The sequence below is a fragment of the Colobus angolensis genome, unplaced genomic scaffold (genome assembly GCF_000951035.1).
Source record: "Colobus angolensis palliatus isolate OR3802 unplaced genomic scaffold, Cang.pa_1.0 Scaffold398, whole genome shotgun sequence".
NCBI lineage: Eukaryota > Metazoa > Chordata > Mammalia > Primates > Cercopithecidae > Colobus > Colobus angolensis.
Genome location: NW_012117354.1, coordinates 1,217,548 through 1,236,092, shown reverse-complemented (window position 1 = coordinate 1,236,092; position 18,545 = coordinate 1,217,548). Strand labels below are relative to the sequence as shown.

The 18,545-nt window shown below is 39.6% G+C and overlaps 1 protein-coding gene across 4 annotated transcripts in view; it reads left to right on the top strand.

Annotated features, from left to right (window-relative positions):
- The window catches only part of KLHL32 (kelch-like family member 32), a 230,252-nt gene that overhangs the window by 47,149 nt on the left and 164,558 nt on the right, over nt 1-18,545 (top strand). For all 4 annotated transcript variants that reach the window (XM_011955165.1, XM_011955164.1, XM_011955162.1 and 1 more), the window contains one exon: nt 5,564-5,744. In XM_011955165.1, the coding sequence (XP_011810555.1) occupies nt 5,564-5,744 (181 nt within the window). The remainder of the gene's footprint in view (nt 1-5,563; nt 5,745-18,545) is intronic.

Genomic DNA, 18,545 nt, shown 5'->3' with positions numbered 1-18,545 from the left:
GCCTATGTCCTGAATGGTCCTACCTAGATTTTCTTCTAGGGTTTTTATGGTATTAGGTCTAACATTTAAGTCTCTAATCCATCTTGAATTAATCTTCGTATAAGGAGTAAGGAAAGGATCCAGTTTCAGCTTTCTACTTATGGCTAGCCAATTTTCCTCAGAAATGATATCACACATCTACAGCCATCTGATCTTTGACAAACCTGAGAGAAACAAGAAATGGGGAAAGGATTCCCTATTTAATAAATGGTGCTGGGACCAAGTTCATTTTAAAGTGTTTATAAATTATAAAGTGTTCTGTAGAAATAAAATTATTTTATTATAGGATCCCTTAATAGCCTACCACCTTAAATAGAATTTTAAAAATATTAATGTCTTTAATTTTCATGAAAATATTTTGACTACATAGTTTAAGTGATTTAAGACACTCACTTGATAGTTCACCAATAGACTGAATTGAGATAATTATGCATAATTATTGCTGTCAGACTTTTTGTCCAGTCTTTTTCTTTCTTGTATAAAGTAGCCTACTTAAGAAATGAGAATCTTTATGCCACTTGGTTGTTTTTAATATGTAAGTATGTAACACCTTATTGGTAGTGTTACTTAAAAACGACTACATATTTTTTGTATATACAAGTTGTAGGTAAACACTGACATAGAAATTGACTTGGATTTTAAAATTTGAAATGCAGATGTTTAAACCCATATAGCTGTTTTTGAAATGTACAACTTTAAAACTGACTGAACTTCGTCAAAATTCTTTCCATGAACATCAAACCCTATAGGATTATTGTGACCAAAAAATGTTAACTCTATGACCTTGAAGTAGCAATTTGCACTAAAGCAGTGATTCAGTATGAGTAGGGAATATGATATAATGAACGTCTTTCTCTGCATTTGATTTATTAGTTTTTGTGATTAATTCCAGAGTGAAAGTTAAAGGCTTAAAGTTATGAATAATCGTCTTTCCTGAGACCTCATTTATTTATTTCCGCATTTCTGGATACTAACATATGACTGATCAAATGGTTGCTCCCTGGCATTACTAAAAAGCAATCTTCTGCTCAGAGAGTCTGGGGCTTTCCACAATTGCATGAGGGCCCATGTGGGGCCCTGTGAAATACAGGAACAGCAGTTTGCACAGGCAGTCTGAGAGGGGTTGCCTAAAGCCCTTATAGTGTTCGGGTGGAAAAAAATAGAGGGACATATATCCCTGGGAACTCATAGGGTATCCAACAGAACCATAATGAGAAGCATGTCTATAATTTAAAAATTCAGGTAGCCATATTAAAAAAATGTAAAATTATTGTTTTTTCTTGTTGTTGAGACAGAGTTTCACTCGTTACCCAAGCTGGAGTGCAGTGGCACGATCTTGGCTCACTGCAACCTCTGTCTCCCGGGTTCAAGTAATTCTTCTGCCTTAGCCTCCTGAGTAACTGGGATACGGCATGTGCCACCACACCCGGCTAATTTTTATATTTTTAGTAGAGATGGGGTTTCACCATTTGGCCAGTCTGGTCTTGAACTCCTGACCTCAGATGATCTGCCCACTTGGGCCTCCCAAAATGCTGGTATTACTGGTCTGAGTCATCATGCCTGGCCCTAAAAAAGGTAAAATTAATTTTAAAAATACATTTTATGTAAACTCAACATACCCTAAATATTATAATTTAAACATGTAATCAGTACAGAAATATTGAGCTATTTTACTTTCTTTTGTTCATATTGTCTTTGACATCCATTGTGCATTTTACATGTATGGTACATCTCAATTTGGACTGGACTGGTCACTCAGTGACCATGTGTGGTTAGTGTCTACTGTATAGGTGTATCCCTACAATAGACTATTACTATTGTATTGATACAATACAATACAATAAATAGAGTATTACTATAGTATTAATATAGCACATACTCTTTTGTATTGATGCAGTTCTAGGGCATCTCTGAGAGAAAGGGGTTGTATTGGGGAAGCCGGGACACACTCTGCACTCACCGATGAATTCTGAAGTGGCAGCATTGCTTCTGTGGGAGACCTTTTCCAGTTTTAGGATGACACTCAAATCTGTGTTTCCTTGAGAAATATGGCTCTTGCTTTCAGTTTTTTTCCAGCAATTTAGAAGTTTTAGGATATACTTTTCCTTCCTTTTTCTTTATTTCTCAAAAAATTGAGGGACATTGCTCTAAGTTGAGAGGCTTAGTTTGCTAATTTGATATATGTTCTAGATGCTGAGGGAGCTGTTTGCAAGCATGTGTCAGCTCCCCATTTTAATTTAGACATAGTGCATTACAGTCTTTGATTTATCTCGTCCTTGGTTTATGACTATTGACTTGGTGAAGTGGGCCAGCTCCCTTCCAGCTATGTTCTGTGGCCACGTGTGCCTTAACATTTAGAGGGTTGAGATGTTTTACAAATTTACATCCGAGAGTTGAGTGGGAAGTTACTTTCAGAATACAATAATGATTTGTTGATTAAGAGGCTTTTATTTCTTGCCAAATGTTGGAGTATTTGTTTCTGATTTTAAGGATCCCTAACATATTGGTTCCAAAATATTTGGGATCTTGTGCCAACTGTTGTCTTAAATATTTAGCTTGTTGTTTTCTTGAAGCTTGAATTTTCAAGCCCAGCTGAATGATCCTGTGAAATTGTGCAGCATCACTATTGTTTCAAAGCCGAGTCTTTTATTCTTTGCCAAATTTCAGTTTACAGCCGCTCTTTTTCTGGCAAGATTTATTCACTCTCAATAGACATATAAAATGCAAGTACCAATTCAATGTTAATAATAAGGACAGGAATTGTGGCACTATATTTGGAAAATGAGTAAGGAAACATTTTAAGGCAATTATCTTAATATATTCTTCTGTTCCACTACAAATGAAATTTTGAAATACATTTATTTAACATTTAAGGTGATGTAAAAATGGAGAAAATAAGTTATGAATGTTTCAAATATATTTTCTAAGGTTATAATAATTAGAATCTATTTTCTATCCCAAAACTTTTAGTCACAGTATGAAGATACACGTTTTTGAAGCAAAATTTCAAACATTTCTTACTGCTTTGTCATGTTGTTCTGTTCATGTATATTATTCTAAAAGGCTGATTTTGAGATTCATTATACATAATATAAATATAAAGTTAATAGGGACTTTCATGATTTTTCCCCTTAAGCATAGATTTTTTTCAGCTCTTTTACAGATTATGTGTGTGTGTGTGTGTGTGTGTGTATGTATATGTATATATATATATATATATATATATATTAGACAGAGTCTCACTCTGTTGCCCAGGCTGGAGTGCAGTGGCATGATCTCAGCTCACTGCAACCTCCACTTACTGGGTTCAAGCAATTCTCCTGCCTCAGCTTCTTGAATAGCTGGGATTAAGGTACACGCCATCACACCTGGCTAATTTGTGTATTGATACAATACAGTACAACAGAGTATTACTATAGTATTAATTAAACCCCAATATGGGGTTTCACTATATTGACCAGGCTGGTCTCAAACTCCTGACCTCAAGTGATCCACCTGCCTCAGCCTCCCAAAGTGCTGGGATTACAGGCATGAGCCACCACGCCTGGCCTCTTTTTTTTTTTTTTTTCTTTAAGTAGGAGGAGGAATTACATTATTATATTCTTGGTGATATGTTCTCAAAATACCTAATCTTGGACCTTCAGTTTTTCTATCTACAAAATAAAGATAATAATAGTACCTGCCTCATGGTGTTGTTGCGCAGATTACATGAACTAGTCATTGTAAATCACTAAGAATAGTTCATGGGACATGGTGAGCACTATGTGTTTCTCAAATCTATTAAAAAGTAATCCTTTTAGGAAAGATTTTTCAAAGACTATCCTAAAGCTTTACTTGGCTGATACAATGTTTCTATTACTATTCCATTTCTTGATTTGAGATGCTAATTAATTGAGTGATGCTAATTGATCTCCATTCTAGACTTTGCATAGAAATTTGCAAAAAATTATTTATGCTTCTGAATGAGGTTTTTAACTACTGATTTGAAAGTCTGCCTATGGCTTGAGCTACTAGATGAATATTCAATGACAGTAACCATTTCAAAACTCACTGCTACATTTCAACTGAAAATAATCCTCCCACCTTCCCACAGGAACTTCCTATATCATCACCGTCTGTCAAGTTTTTTTCTTTCCATATTTCTGACATTTCTGATGCTTCCCAGTCAAAACTGTCCAATAAAGCTTAATGATTGCCTTCTGGCATTTCACAGGAAGTATTTGGTTAATTTTAAGATGGAGATTTGTACCTAACTGTAATTTACCAGCCAACTGGCACCACAGGCTGAGCAGAGCCCTGCCAAATAAACCCACCATGCAGACTAGGCTGGTGGCAACTCTGGCTCCCCTGAGAAACTCTTTCACACTCAGAGGGAGGGGTTGGATACAGGAATTACCAGCATGGGAGAGACAATGCTCAATCATCCCAAAGGTATTTTTACTCAGCTTTGAGATGGACCTGCTGGCCAGAAACAGGGCTTGATGGCCCTTGTTTTCACTCTGGGAGTAACCTATTCCTGGCAGATCACCCATCTTAGTCCAATACTGGTTCTGAGATTTTAAAGCACTGTATAGACTCCCATTGGCATAAGCTGGAAATGTCCATAGCTGTCTATAAAGTGAAAGTTTGCATTTTGTGTTTATGGCATTACTTCTGTATTATTGTAGAATGATCTAGAGCTTCATCTGGGACTTTTGAAAGGACATAAGGATAAATGTGTTAGGTTAGTGTAGAGAGTGAAGGGGTAAGTCTCACAATGAGTAAAATTAGCAATCTCACAAAGTAGAAACAAAAAGAAAATTATCTAGTCATTCATAAATCTAGTATAATGATCACACATAGAAACTAAAGGCTGATAATAGATAAATTTTACTTTCAGCTTTAAATTTGTTTTCATTTACAATGCATTCCTTTTGATGCTCTTATGGTGCACAATTTCCCAAGTTTAATAGTAAGCTTCTTTAGTTTAATTGCCTTTTACATGGAATGGTCACTTGCAGCCCTTTTTGTCCTGACTAACATTTGCTCAGTTTTCTTCTATGTGTTAACAGTCTTGTGTCCTGTGGGAGACATGGTAAGGTACAAAGGTGGGGAAGGAATCAGGGAATTAGAGAGAGTGGGAAGGGTCACACACACACATGTACACATGCCCAGACACACATCCAGAGGAAGTTTTGCACTCAGAGATGTTCACACACTGAAGGGATGGGGCCCAGAAACAGAGGCTTGCAGGTCCAGAGACCTGGGTCAGTATGCAGCCACAGATGAACACACACAAACACAAATACAGAAAGAGAGGCACCAGTAAAAAACAGAAAGACCCTGCAGGGAGGGGAACAGAGAGAATAAGAAAAAGGGAGAACAAGAGAGTGGTGGAGAGAAAGAAAATGAGGGAACAGATGGTCACACTCATAGAGTGCACTGGAACCCTTGTTGCTTCATTCGATGTTCAAGGAATGAGAGAGCAGCCGGCCTACAGGGTTGGTAAAAGGAGAAACGTTGACTTGATTGTTCTCCTTTGCAGTATTCAAGAAATGCTGACAGGCCAGAGGCTCTGCCACTCCGAATCTCACAATGACAGTGTCCTGGCAGCATTGAATCAGCAGAGGAGTGATGGCATCCTCTGCGACATCACCCTGATTGCTGAGGAACAGAAATTCCATGCTCACAAGGCCGTCCTGGCAGCATGCAGCGACTATTTCCGGGTAAGTCACCATAGTTTGTTTGTTTCTCTTAAAATATTGATAAAGAGAGGATGACAATGCTTCCCAAACTGTCACTAAACCAGGAGCTAATTATGTGGTACCCCCGGAGCTGAATGGTGGGGGCTTTTGTTCTTTCCTGGGTAGAATGTATCCTGAGGCCCCATTGGGTCCTTTCTGGGCAGGGCACCTGGATGTGCCTCCAGTGTAGAACAGACCTCCCCAGGCACCTGAACCAAGGAGTGCTTGGCACTTTACCACCATGAGACAATATGGCACTGTAGTGCTCCATGTGGGGGTGCAGACTGGGGTGAGAGGATGCTTCTGGATTCAGGATCAAAGACCAAGCTATAAGACAATTTGTTAAAATTTAAAAATCTTTAAGTATATGTAGTGTTTCTGATTTATATATACATATTTTTTTGTATACACACACACACACATATGTATATATATGTATGTATACCTGTGTGTGTGTGTGTGTATATATACATTTTTTTTTTTTTGAGACACAGTCTCGTTCTTTCATCCAGGCTGGAGTGCCAATGGCGTGATCTCGGCTCACGGCAACCTCCACCTCCTGGGTTCAAGTGATTCTCATGCCTTAGCCTCCTGAGTAGCTTGGATTACAGGGACACACCACCACACCTGGCTAATTTTTGTATTTTTAGTAGAGACAGGGTCTCACCAAGTTGGCCAAGTTGGTCTTGAACGCCTGACCTCAAGTAATCCACCTGCTTCAGCCTCCCAAAGTGCTGGGATTATAGGCACACACCACCGCACCTGGCCTATATATATTCTTAATGCTTTCTAATTATTTGCTCCAAGGACAGAGATTCATTTAGCCTAATGGACCTTCATGGTCAGTACATGTGGCTAATGAAAACACATCTTGTTTACCAGAGCTTTGGGGTTGATTTCCAACAGCAAATTATATGTGGTAATAAGATTGCTGTTTTTCTTGAAGATGAAAGTACACAGTATGGTGAAGCTAATTAAATGCCCCTTATTTAGCACTTCTTATGATTCACATGGTGAGCAAAGGATTTTATATGCATATCTCATTTAATCGTCACAACAACCCATTGTGCGCATATATATACATACTATTAAAATCACCATTTTGCATATATGAAAACAATAACAAAGACTAAGTAATTTGCACTAACTCAGAGGATAAGAAGTCACACAGTTCCTAAATGGCAGATCTGGAATTGAAATCCATGTTTGACTCTTAACAAGTGTGATAGTCTGCTTCTTATATGGACATAAAATAGCAAACCTGGACAATTATTAGCCAGAATGTTTTGAAATATTAATTTCTAAATATACATTGTTTCAATGCCTATTTAATTTTCTTTTCAATGCTATTTCAGTTAACTAGTGACTAATACTTTTGAAACATAATGGTATGAATCTCCATATAAATGGGAATATAAATTAATTTGATTGTGTTGTGTTTTTTTTTTAATTTCCCCCAGTAAAGTCTCTAAATGTTACAGACACCAACTTAGGCCAATGGGCAATTTGTTGATTGGTTTGAATATTTCTAATAATAATGTTGCTTTTGTTAGTTAAGAGACAATATCAACTGCACTTAATTGCCAACTAGCAGTCGCAGAGAATTTTCAAAGATGCCAAATCATAAAAGACAGCCTTTTTAAAAAAGTGTATTAAATGTGATGAAACTGAGTAAGGTATAAGATGAAGAGGTAATTACTTGAAATGACTATTTCTGAAATAAAAGGTAGGTTTTAATTCTAAACTACAAAGATGATACAGAATATCTGTAAAGTGGCCTTTTAGTTTCATTAATATAATTATACATTTCACACACCCTCACTCACATTGTCAGGTATTCTTCTTTCAGAAGAGTCGTATTATTCAGAGGGGCTTTTGAATCAGCGAAACACTTTAGATTGTATGTACATTATGTAATAGGAATTTTGTCTTTTTATGGACCGTAATATAGCCTTCTTGGTGTTAACTTCTCTCTACTTAGGTTTCAGCATTTCAGTATCGAATTTTTTTTTTAACTTTTATTTTAGGTTCACGGGTACATGTGCAGGTTTGTTATATAGGTAAATTACGTTTCATGAGGGTTTGGTGTACAGATTATTTCATCACCCAGGTAATAAGCATAATACTCAATAAGTAGTTTTTCAATTTTCTCCCTTTTCCCAACCTCTACCATTAAGTAGGCCCCAGTGTCTATTGTTCCCTTTTTTGCGTCCATGTATTCTCAAAGTTTAGCTCTGACTTATAAGTGAGAATATGTGGTATTTGGTTTTCTGTTCCCATGTTAGTTGGCTTATAATAATGGCCTCCAGCTCTATCCATGTTGCCGCAAAGGACATGATCTCATTCTTTTTTATGACTGTGTAGTATTCCATGATATATACATACCACATTTTCTTTATCCTGTCTACCACTGATGGTCATTTAGGTTGATTCCATGTCTTTGCTATTGTGAATAGTGCTACTGTGAACATACACATGCAGGTGTCTTTATGGTAGAATGATTTGTAATACTTTAGGTCTATCCCCAGTAATGGGATTGCTGGGTTAAATGGTAATACTGTTTTAAGTTCTTTGAGAAATTGCCAAACTGCTTTCCACAATGACTGAACTAATTTGCATTGCCACCAGCAGTGTATCAGCATTCCCTTTTCTCTGCAACCTCTCCATCATCAGTTATTTTTTTACTTTTTAATCATAGTCATTCTGACTGGTGTGAGATAGTATCTCATTGTGGTTTTGAGTTGCATTTCTCTAATGATTAGTAATGTTGAGCACTTTTTTATATGCTTGTTGGCTGCATGTATGTCTTTTTTGAAATGTGTCTGTTCATGTCTTTTGCCCACTTTTTTATGGGGTTGTTTTTTGCTTGTTAATTTGTTTAAGTTCTTTATAGATTCTGGATAGTAGACCTTTGTCAGATGCATAGTTTGCAAAATATTTTTCCCATTCTGTGAGGTGTCTTCGGTGATAGTTTCTGTTGCTGCCCATAAGTTCTTTAGTTTAATTAGGTCCCATTTGTCAATTTTTGGTTTTGTTGGAATTGCTTTTGGTGTCTTTGTCATGACTATTTGTCAGGGCCTATGTTAAGAATGCTATTTCGTAGATTATCTTCCAGGGTTTTTATCATTTTAGGTTTTACATTTAAGTCTTTAATCCATCTTGAGTTGATTTTTGTACATGGTGAAAGAAAAGGGTCTAGTTTCAATGTTTGACATATGGCTAGCCAGTTATTTCAGCATTATTTATTGAATATGGTCTTTTCCCATTGCTTGTTTTTGTTGGCTTTGCCAAAGATCAGATGGTTGTAGGTGTGCAGCTTTATGTCTGGGCTCTCTATTCTGTTCCATTTGTCTATGTGCCTATTTTTGTACCAGTATCATGCTGTTTTGGTTATTGTAGTCTTGTAGTATAGTTTGAACTTGGATAATGTGACTTCAAACTATACTACAGCTTTGTTCTTTTTGCTTAGGATTGCTTTGGCTATTTCGGCTCTTTTATGATTCCATATGAATTTTAGAATAGGTTTTTCTAATTCTGTGAAAAACATCATTGGTAGTTTGATAGGAATAACATTGAATATGTACATTGCTTTGGGCAGTGTGGCCATTTTCACAATATTGATTCTTCCTATCCATGAGCATGAAATATTTTTCCACTTGTTGGTGTCATCACTAATTTCAATGAGAAGTGTTTTGTAATTCTCTTTGTAGAGCTCTTTTGCCTCCCCAGTTGGCTATATTCCTAGGTATTTTATTCTTTTTGTGACTATTGTGAATGAAATTGCAATCTTGATTTGGCTATCAGTTTGGATGTTGTTGGTGTATAGAAATGCTACTGATATTCATACGTTGATTTTGAATCCTGAAACTTTGCTGAGGTTGTTTATCAGATTTAGGAGATACGGGGCAGAGACTATGTGGAGTGTTCTAAGTATAGAATCCATCATCTGCAAACAGGGATAGTTTTATTCCTCTCCTCCTATTTGGATGCCTTTTATTTCTTTCTGTTTCTTGATCACTCTGGCTAGGACTTCCAGTACTATGTTGAATAGGAGTGCTGAGGGTAGACATCCTTGTCGTGTTCTAGTTCTCAAAGGGAATGCTTCCAGCTTTTACCTATTCAGTATGATATTGGTGTGGGTTTGTCATAGATGGCTCTTATTAGTTTGAGGTATAGTGCCTAGTTTGTTGAGGGCTTTTAACATGAAGGGATGTTGATTTTTATCAAAAGCCTTTTATAAATCTATTGAAATGATCATGTGGTTTTTGTTTTTAGTTCTCTTTATGTGATGAATCACATTTATTGATTTGTGTGCAGTGAACCAACTTTACATTTCAAGTATAAAGCCTACTTGATTGTGGTGGATTAGCTTTTTGATGTGCTTCTGGGTTTGGTTTGCTAGTATTTTGTTGTGGACTTTTGCATCTATGTTCATCAAGGATATTGGCCTGAATTTTCTTTATTTGTTGTGTCTCTGCCAGGTTTTGGTATCAGGATGATACTTGCCCCATAGAAAGACATAGAGAGGAGTTTTTCTTCCTTAGTTTGTAAAAGTAGTTTTAGTAGGAATTGTACCAGCTCTTTTTTATATATCTGGTAGAAGTCAGCTGTGAATCCATTTGGTCCTGGGCATGTTCAGGTTAATAAGTATATTAGTCTGTTCTCATGCTGCTAATAAAGACATACGCTGAGACTGGGTAATTTATAGAGGAAAGAGATTTAATTGACTCACAGTTCTGCAGGGCTGGGGAGGCCTCAAAAAACTTACAATCATGGCAGAAGGGGAAGCAAACATGTCATTCTTCACGTGATGGCAGCAAGAAGTGCAGAGCAAAGTCGTGGGGGGAGGGGCGGGGGAAGCCCCTCATAAAACCATTAGATCTCATGAGAACTCACTCACTATCACAGGAACAGCATGGAGGTAACTGCCCCCATGATTCAATTATCTCCCACCAGGTCCCTCCCAGGACACATGGTGATTATGAAATCTGTAGTTCAAAATGAGATTTGGGTGGGGATAAAGCCAAACCATATCAGTAGGCTTTTTCTTACTGATTCAATTTTGGAACTTCTTATTGCTCTGTACAGGGATTCATTTCTTTTCCTGGTTCAATCTTGGGAGGTTGTATGTTTCCATAAATTCTGTAAATGAATTTATCCATTTATTCTAAATTATAGCTTGTGCACATAGAGGTTTGTAGTTGTCTTTGAGGTTTTGTTTTTTTTTTTTTTTGTATTTCTGTGAAGTTGGAAGTAATATCCCCTTTTTCATTTCTGATTGCATTTATTTGGATTTTCTGTCTTTCTTCTATTAGTCTAGTTTGCTGTCGATTTATCTTATTTATTCCTTTTGAAGTACCAACTCCAAGTTTCATTGATTTTTTGTATGGTTTTTGGAATGTCAGTTTCCTTCAGTTCAGCACTGATTTTTGTTATTTCTGGTCTTTTGTTAGCTTTGTGATTGGTTTGCGCTTGTTTCTCTAATTTTTCTAGGTATGATGTTAGATTGTTAACGTGACATCTTTCTAACTTTTTGATATGGGCATTTAGTACTGTAAACTCCTCTCAACACTGCTTTAGCTTGTTTCAGAGATGCTGATGTGTTGTATCTTTGTTCTCATTATTTTTAAATAATTTTTTGACTTCTACCTTAATTTCATTGTTTACCCCAAAGTTATTCAGGAGCAAGTTGTTTAATTTCCATGTGATTCTGTCATTTTGAGTGATTTTCTTAGTATTGATTTCTATTTTTATTGCACTTTGGTCTGAGAGTATGATCGGTATGATGTCAGTGTTTTTTTTTTTAATTTGCTGAAGATTGTTTTATGGCTAATTGAGTCATCAGTTTTAGAGTATGTGCCATGTGCATATGATAAAAATATATATTCTGTTGTTTTTGGATGAGGAGTTCTGTAGATATCTATTAGGCCCATTTAGTCAAGTGTTGAGTTCAGGTCCTGAATATCTTGGTTAGTTCTCTGCCTCAATGATCTATTTACTAGTATCTAATATTCTCAGTGAGGTGTTTAAGTCTCCCAGTATTATTATGTGGTTATTTAAGTCTCTTTATAGGTCTCTAAGAATTCTCTTTATTAATCTGGGTGCTCCTGTGTTGGGTGAATATATGTTTAGGATAGTTATGTCTTTTTGTTGAATTGAACCCTTTACCATCAGGTAATGCCTTTCTTTGTCTTCTTTTATTGTCATTGCCTTAAAGTCTATTTTGTCTGAAATTAGAAGAGCAACCTCGCTTTTTTCCATTTTGTGTTTGCTTGGTAGATTTTTCTTTATCCCTTTACATTGAGCCTTTGGGGGTCATTGCATGTGAGATGGGTCTCTTGAAGACAGCTTTACCATTGGGTCTCTCCTTTATCAAACTTGCCACTCTCTGCCTTTTAATTGGGGCATTTAGTTAATTTGCATTGAAGGTTAATGTTGACATGTGTGGATTTTCCTGTCATTGTGTTGTTAGCTGGTTATTATGCAGACTTGATTGTGTGGTTGCTTTATTGTGTCAGTGGCCTATATACATAAGTGTTTTTGTGGTAGCTGGTAATGATGTTTCATTTCCATATTTAGCACTCCCTTAAGTGCCTATGTTAAGCCAGGTCTGTTGGTAATGAATTCCCTTAGCATTTGCTTGTCTGAAAAGGATTTTATTTCTCCTTCACTTATGAAGCTGAGTTTGGCTGGATACGAAATTCTTGCACGGAACTTTTTTCTTTAAGAATGCTGAATATAGGCCCCCAATCTCTTCGGGCTTGTAGGGTTTCTTTTGAAAGGCATACTGTTAGCTTGATGGGTTTCTCTTTGTATGTGATTTGCCCTTTATCTTTGGCTGCCTTAAATATTTTTTCTTTGATGTGAGCCTTGGAGAATCTGATAACTGTGCATCTTGGGGATGGTCATCTTGTATAGTATCTTACAGAAGTTCTCTACATCTCCTGAATTTGAATATTGGCCTCTCTAGTGAAACTTGGGAAATTTTTCTGGGTAATATCCTCAAATATGTTTTCCAAGTTGCTTCCCCCACCCCCGTCTTTCAGGGATACCAATTTGTCTTAGATGTGGTCTCTTTACATAATCCAATATTTCTTGGAGGATTTACTCATTTTTTTTTAACTTTTGGCTGACTGAATTACCTTCAAGCTCTGAGATTCTCTCCTTAGCTTCGTCTATTCTGCTGTTAAAATGTGCGATTGTTATCATGAAATTCTTGTACTGTTTGTCAGCTCTATCAGATCAGTTTGGTTCTTTCTTATAATGGTCATTTCATCTTTCAGCTCTTGTATAATTTTATTGTAATCCTTGGATTCCTTGGATTGGGTTTCAACTTTCTCCTGAATCGCAATGATCTTCATTCTTATCCATATTCTGAATTCTCTGTCTGTCGTTTCAGTCATTTCAGCCTGGTTAAGAAACCTTGCTGGGGAACTAGTGCAGTTGTTTGGAGAAAAAAGACACTCTGGCTTTTTAAGTTGCCAGAGTTTTTGTACTAGTTCTTACCTCTGTGTGCTAATGCTCCTTTAACAGTTGTAATTTGAGCATATTCAGTTGGCTTCTTTTCTGGATGTTTTCAAAGGGCTGAGGCTTTGTGCAGGATCTTTTTATTTGCAGCTGATTTCTTGTCCTTGTTTTTATGCGGAGTGGGGGGTATATTAGCAAAGTGTTTTTGGTGTTGAGTTTGGGCTGTGATCCAGTAAATGGTGCTTAAGCATAATGGTAGGTTCTTGGTAAACCACGTGGCTCTTCTGTATTTCTTCTTGATTTCAGCTGTGCTCCCTCTTAGTGCTCTGAAAGTGTACTTTCTTCTCCCACTCAATTTCTGGCTGCAGATCTTGGATTGGCACTCCCAGGGTGCACACTGCAGCTCGGGGTGAGCTCAGGCTTTGTGTGTCCTCTCCAACTTGGAGGCAGCAGGGGGAGGCACCTTGGCACTGGCTGTGGCAGAGGGCCATTCACTTGTCTCTTGGGGCTCCAGCCCAGAGAAATAGAGAGCTGCTTCCAGTTGGTGTGATTGGCCCAGAGTTGGGCAGCTGTGTTATGGGCCCAAGCTGGGACGGTGGTGGGGGCGTGGGGGTTGGTAGGGGGGGTCTTGCTTGGTGATGAGCAGGGAGCACTGGAGGCTCATGGGTGAACTAGACTGGCCTCTTCTCTTTAAGATGGCTGCAGCTTGCTGGAGGTGTAGGTAAAGCACTCAGGGTCTTTGTTCCTTCCTTAGTCCAAGGGCAGCAAGGGAAGTACCACTGCAGTGGTAGCGGCGGAGGGGCTTTCGGTTTTGTCTGGGAGCTCCGCTGCAAAGAATCACAGACCTGTTGCTAATGGGAATGTTTAGTCAGGGCTTGTGGTGACTGCACTACTGGCCCTGCTTGGTGAAGCGCAGGGGGTCAAGGCCTCATGGGAAGGAGAGACTGGGCTCCCTCTCCTTACCGTGACTTTGGTGCTGGGAGTGCAGGTGAAGCCCTCGGGTTCTTTGTTGCTTCCCCAGTGCAAGGGCAACAAGGGCAGGACCAGTGCACTGGCAGTGGCAGAGGGACTGTTGGTTGCCTCTGGGAGCCCCTCCCCAGGGAACCTTAGAGCCACTAGCAGTGGAAGTGCTCAGCTGGGGGCGGGGTGGCTGCTCTGCAATTTGAGCTGAAGGGTCCTTCCTGGGGGAAGAGTACAGAGTGGGAGCTCACAGAGAAGAGACACTGGGTTTCTCTCCATATGGTGGCTGTGTTGTTCTAGGGATGTCAACATAGCAACCAGGCCCTTTGCTCCTTCCCCAGTGCAGTAAGGGTGGTACCATCACAGCTGCAATGGCAGAGGGGCTATGGGTTGTCTCTGGGATTTCCCTCCCAAAGAAACACAGAGCTGCCACCAACTGACATGTTCAGGCCAGGGCAGGGCGGTTGTGCTAGGAGCCGCGGTGGAGAGGCCCTGCCCATTGAGGGGTGGTAGGGTGGGGACCTGTGTGGAAAACTGGCCGCTTTTCTGTAAGGCAGCTCTGCCTTAGTGCCTGATCACTGTGTTCCTTCCCAAGTCCGGGGTGCCACAGGAATGAGGGCTTTAGAGCAGCAAAAGTAGTTGCCTGCCTGTTACCTCCCGGAGATTCCTTCCAAGAAAGTGCAGAGATGCTACCCTGGAGAGCCCTAGGAGGGAGTGGCCAAGGTTGCAGATCTAAAGGCCCTGCCCAGTGAGGAGTAGCGGGGCAGGGACCGCACTGAAAACAGGCTGCTTTTCCAGGTAAGGTGGCTGCCCTGTGCTGGGGGTCTGTGATAGTCTCTAATCACTGTGCTCCCTCCCCAGCCTGAGGGCAGCAAGAGCTAGGGCTTCCGAGCGGCAGAAATGGCGGCCTGCCTGCGACCCCAGAGCTCAGGCAGTGCTACAATGGCCGCGGTAGAGTCTCAGGCGAGTGGGCCATGTCTGGCGAGGTGCAGTGGAGGTGAGGCGTGCACTCCATCTGCTGCTCAGCCCTGTGGATTTGCCCCCATCCTGGGGGGCCTGTGTGGGAGCCTGACCTCTCTTGTTGCCACAGCTGCAGCTGCTGGTGTCCAGGTACCTGGGGATTCATGACTCCGGGACCCAGGGTTGCAAAGGTCCATGGCAGAAGTGTGGGTCCCCAGAGACTCTCACTCACTCACTGTTTCCCGGCAGTCGGGGGGGCCTCCCCTGGCTCTTCGCCTCTCCCAGGTGGGCAGTTGTCCTGTCTCACGCTTCTCACTTCTGTGTGGGTTGTGTCGCTTCCTTGATGAATATGTCCACTTGGATAATCCAGTTGAAGAGCTAATGTTTACTCACCACTCTCTTCTCTCTCCGAGAGCAATGCACACTAGTTGCTTCTAGTCAGCCATCTTGGCTGGAATCCCGGTTTTGAATTTCATTTTGGGAAATGATTTGATTTCGCACATTTGTGTATATGTGAGAAAGGGGGAGAGGGTATGATGAGTACAGTGCGTGCATGTGAGTGCAAGAGACCATTTCACTTGTTGGTATTTAGCAGTGTTTGCTGCTACTCCCAGTTTCTCATCTATTCCACCACAGTGCCCCTCATACTCTGATAGGTTATGCACAAAGAGTCCCTCCTTTGTAATACCTATATTATAAAGCCTCTGAAGAAGCTTTATTATTTGCATTTTGCAGGTGTGGAAACTAAATTACGATATGTTTAAATAATTTACCCAGGGGCTGCCAGATATTAAGTAGAGGAGCTGATTTTCACACATCTGTCTCTCTCAGTACCAACTTGTGCATTTTCCACTTAGGCTGTGTGCTCTGCTGGATTCATGTGCAATTCCTTCAGTCTCATAAGCTGCTTGTAAGGTCATTGAAAGTCAATGAAAATTTACTGTCTTATGCACTGATTGTTCAGATGGAGAAAGCCAAATAAAGTTGGAGCAGTTGGCACTTAACTGTTATCTGGGCAGTGCTAAGTGCTAGAGTTATGGTATTTAACGAGACATAGGCTGAGCCCTTTGGAGCTTGTAATGTAGATATCATACTGGAAGTAATTTTTTCCTTATACTCAGTATTTTTTTTTAGCTTTTGCTGCATAACAAAGTACCCCGAAACCTAGAGGCTGAATTGTTCTTCTGGTCTGCCAGCTCAGCTGATCTATACTGGATTTGCTTTTGCGTCAGTGGTTAATCAAAGGGTTGACTGGGGGCTAGTGATCTAAGTTGGCCTTGTTGACATGGCTGGTGATTGGTAGGCTGTTGGTTGGGGTGGTAAGGGAAGCTGGGCCATGTATTTGGAAGACTAGCCTAGGCATTTTCATGTGGCAACTAAATCCTAACAACACAAGAGAGCAAGCCTCAAGGCACAGGTGCTTCTCAAGCTTCTGTTTGGGTCTTATTTGCTAATGTCCCCCCTGCTGACTTAGCAAGTCACATGGCTAAGTCCAGAATCGTCAGAATCATTTTAAGAGGGTGTACAAAAAGGCGTAGATGCAAGTAGGGGAAGAATTTGTTGCCATTGTTGCAACCTTCTCCTGTCAGGAACTATCAAAATTCTGAGATTTTTACCCTACTTGCAAGCTAACTAGTTAGGCAGGCTACCACACTGTTATAGATGCTGGTAGAAGACGTAAGTCTCCTAAATCAGAAACAAAGTACACTTTATTCTCATAATTGCAGTAGTAATCAAGTCTCAGCATTTTTGCACCTCTTTTCTGAGCCCCAATTCCCACAGGATGACATGAAGAGGGCCAGCTTGTGTTACTGCACACAGAGTGAGTTGTGTTATGGGAGAATATCATTGAGGTTAGGGAACTGGAGTCTCTTATCATGAGTAGCAAACATGTCTACCCTTTGCTCTGGAGAGAGATATTATTATTCTGGACAGTAAGCATGCTAGCCTTTGCTCTACATAGAGATACTGTATCTTCCAGGATTGTAAGCAAACCTACCCTTTGCTCTGGAGGGAGATACTACTCTGTCTTCCAAGGCTGTTTGCTATAGAAATGTCCTTGAAAAGAGAGTTCAGAGGCCAGGCGCAGTGGCTCACGCCTGTAATCCCACCATTTTGGGAGGCCAAGACGGGCGGATCACAAGGTCAGGAGATCGAGACCATCCTGGCTAACACGGTGAAACCCCATCTCTACTAAAAATACAGAAAAAAAAATGAATAAATAAACAATTAGCCGGCGTAGTGGTGGGCACCAGTAGTCCCGGCTACTCGGGAGACTGAGGCAGGAGAATGGTGTGAACCTGGGAGGTGGAGCTTGCAGCGAGCCGAGATCGTACCACTGCACTCTGGCCTGGGCGACTAAGTGAGACTCTGTCTCAAAAAAAAAAAAAAGAAAAGAAAAGAGAGTTCAGAATAACAGAACAAAAAACAGTTGTCTCATTCACAGCATATGCCAAAATGCAAGAAACTCATGGAGAATTGTCTCCCAACAGTCACATGCCCTAAACTAGAATATTTGTTTTCCTTGTGTCCTACACTCTATCAAACTGAAACATCTGAAAAGAGTATCCTGTCCTAGTAATTTGTGCCTCTCACGATACTTATCATGTTACCTCATGTTTTATCAATGCTCAGTAAATATTTATTAAGTGAATGAAGAAATGTTTTCTAATTTTTTATAGTTCCATTTATATTTCAATTCTTAATATCCTAAAAATAAAAATATACAGATTATTTATGTTTCTTTTCCTTTTAGTGTGATATGTTCAAGTTAATTAAGTACTTTGGTATAAACTAGATTTTTGTGCTCTGTGCTCTGATATTTGGCAGTTTATTTTGAAGCTCAAGTAATTGTTGTTCTGATTCAGGGAAGGTGGGACTGCAAGAGTAAGAAGGCCGAAGTTTTGATGGATCTTTTCCTTTATATTGGTCTGTGAGTTAATATCAGCTTTTCTTGCTTAAAATATGATTAATGAATGAGTAGTTGCACACAAAGTACTATGACTTCCTGTGATCATCACCATTTTAAAAGCAAGTGACAAAACACATTTTTTAGCCAAATAATAATGCTTTTAAAAATAATAAGAATGTTAGGCTTAATTTAAGCAGTATGAGCACAGCATAGCTTTAGCCAGATACTGTAACAGTCAGACCAGGACTTCTTTCATCAAAGTGCAAAGTAGTTGTGGAAAGAAGAAAGGGATGAGCTTATGAGTCAGATCTGAGTTTGAATCTAGCAGCAGGGACCTAATCTGTCTGTTCTGTTCACCGTTGTTTCCCATGCTGCCTGGCAAATAGTAGGCACTATTTTAGTAAATGTTTGTTGGGTTACTCATCTTCTTCACTATCCATTCTATGACCGTAGCCAAGTCCTGTTACTTCTATGAACCTATGTTT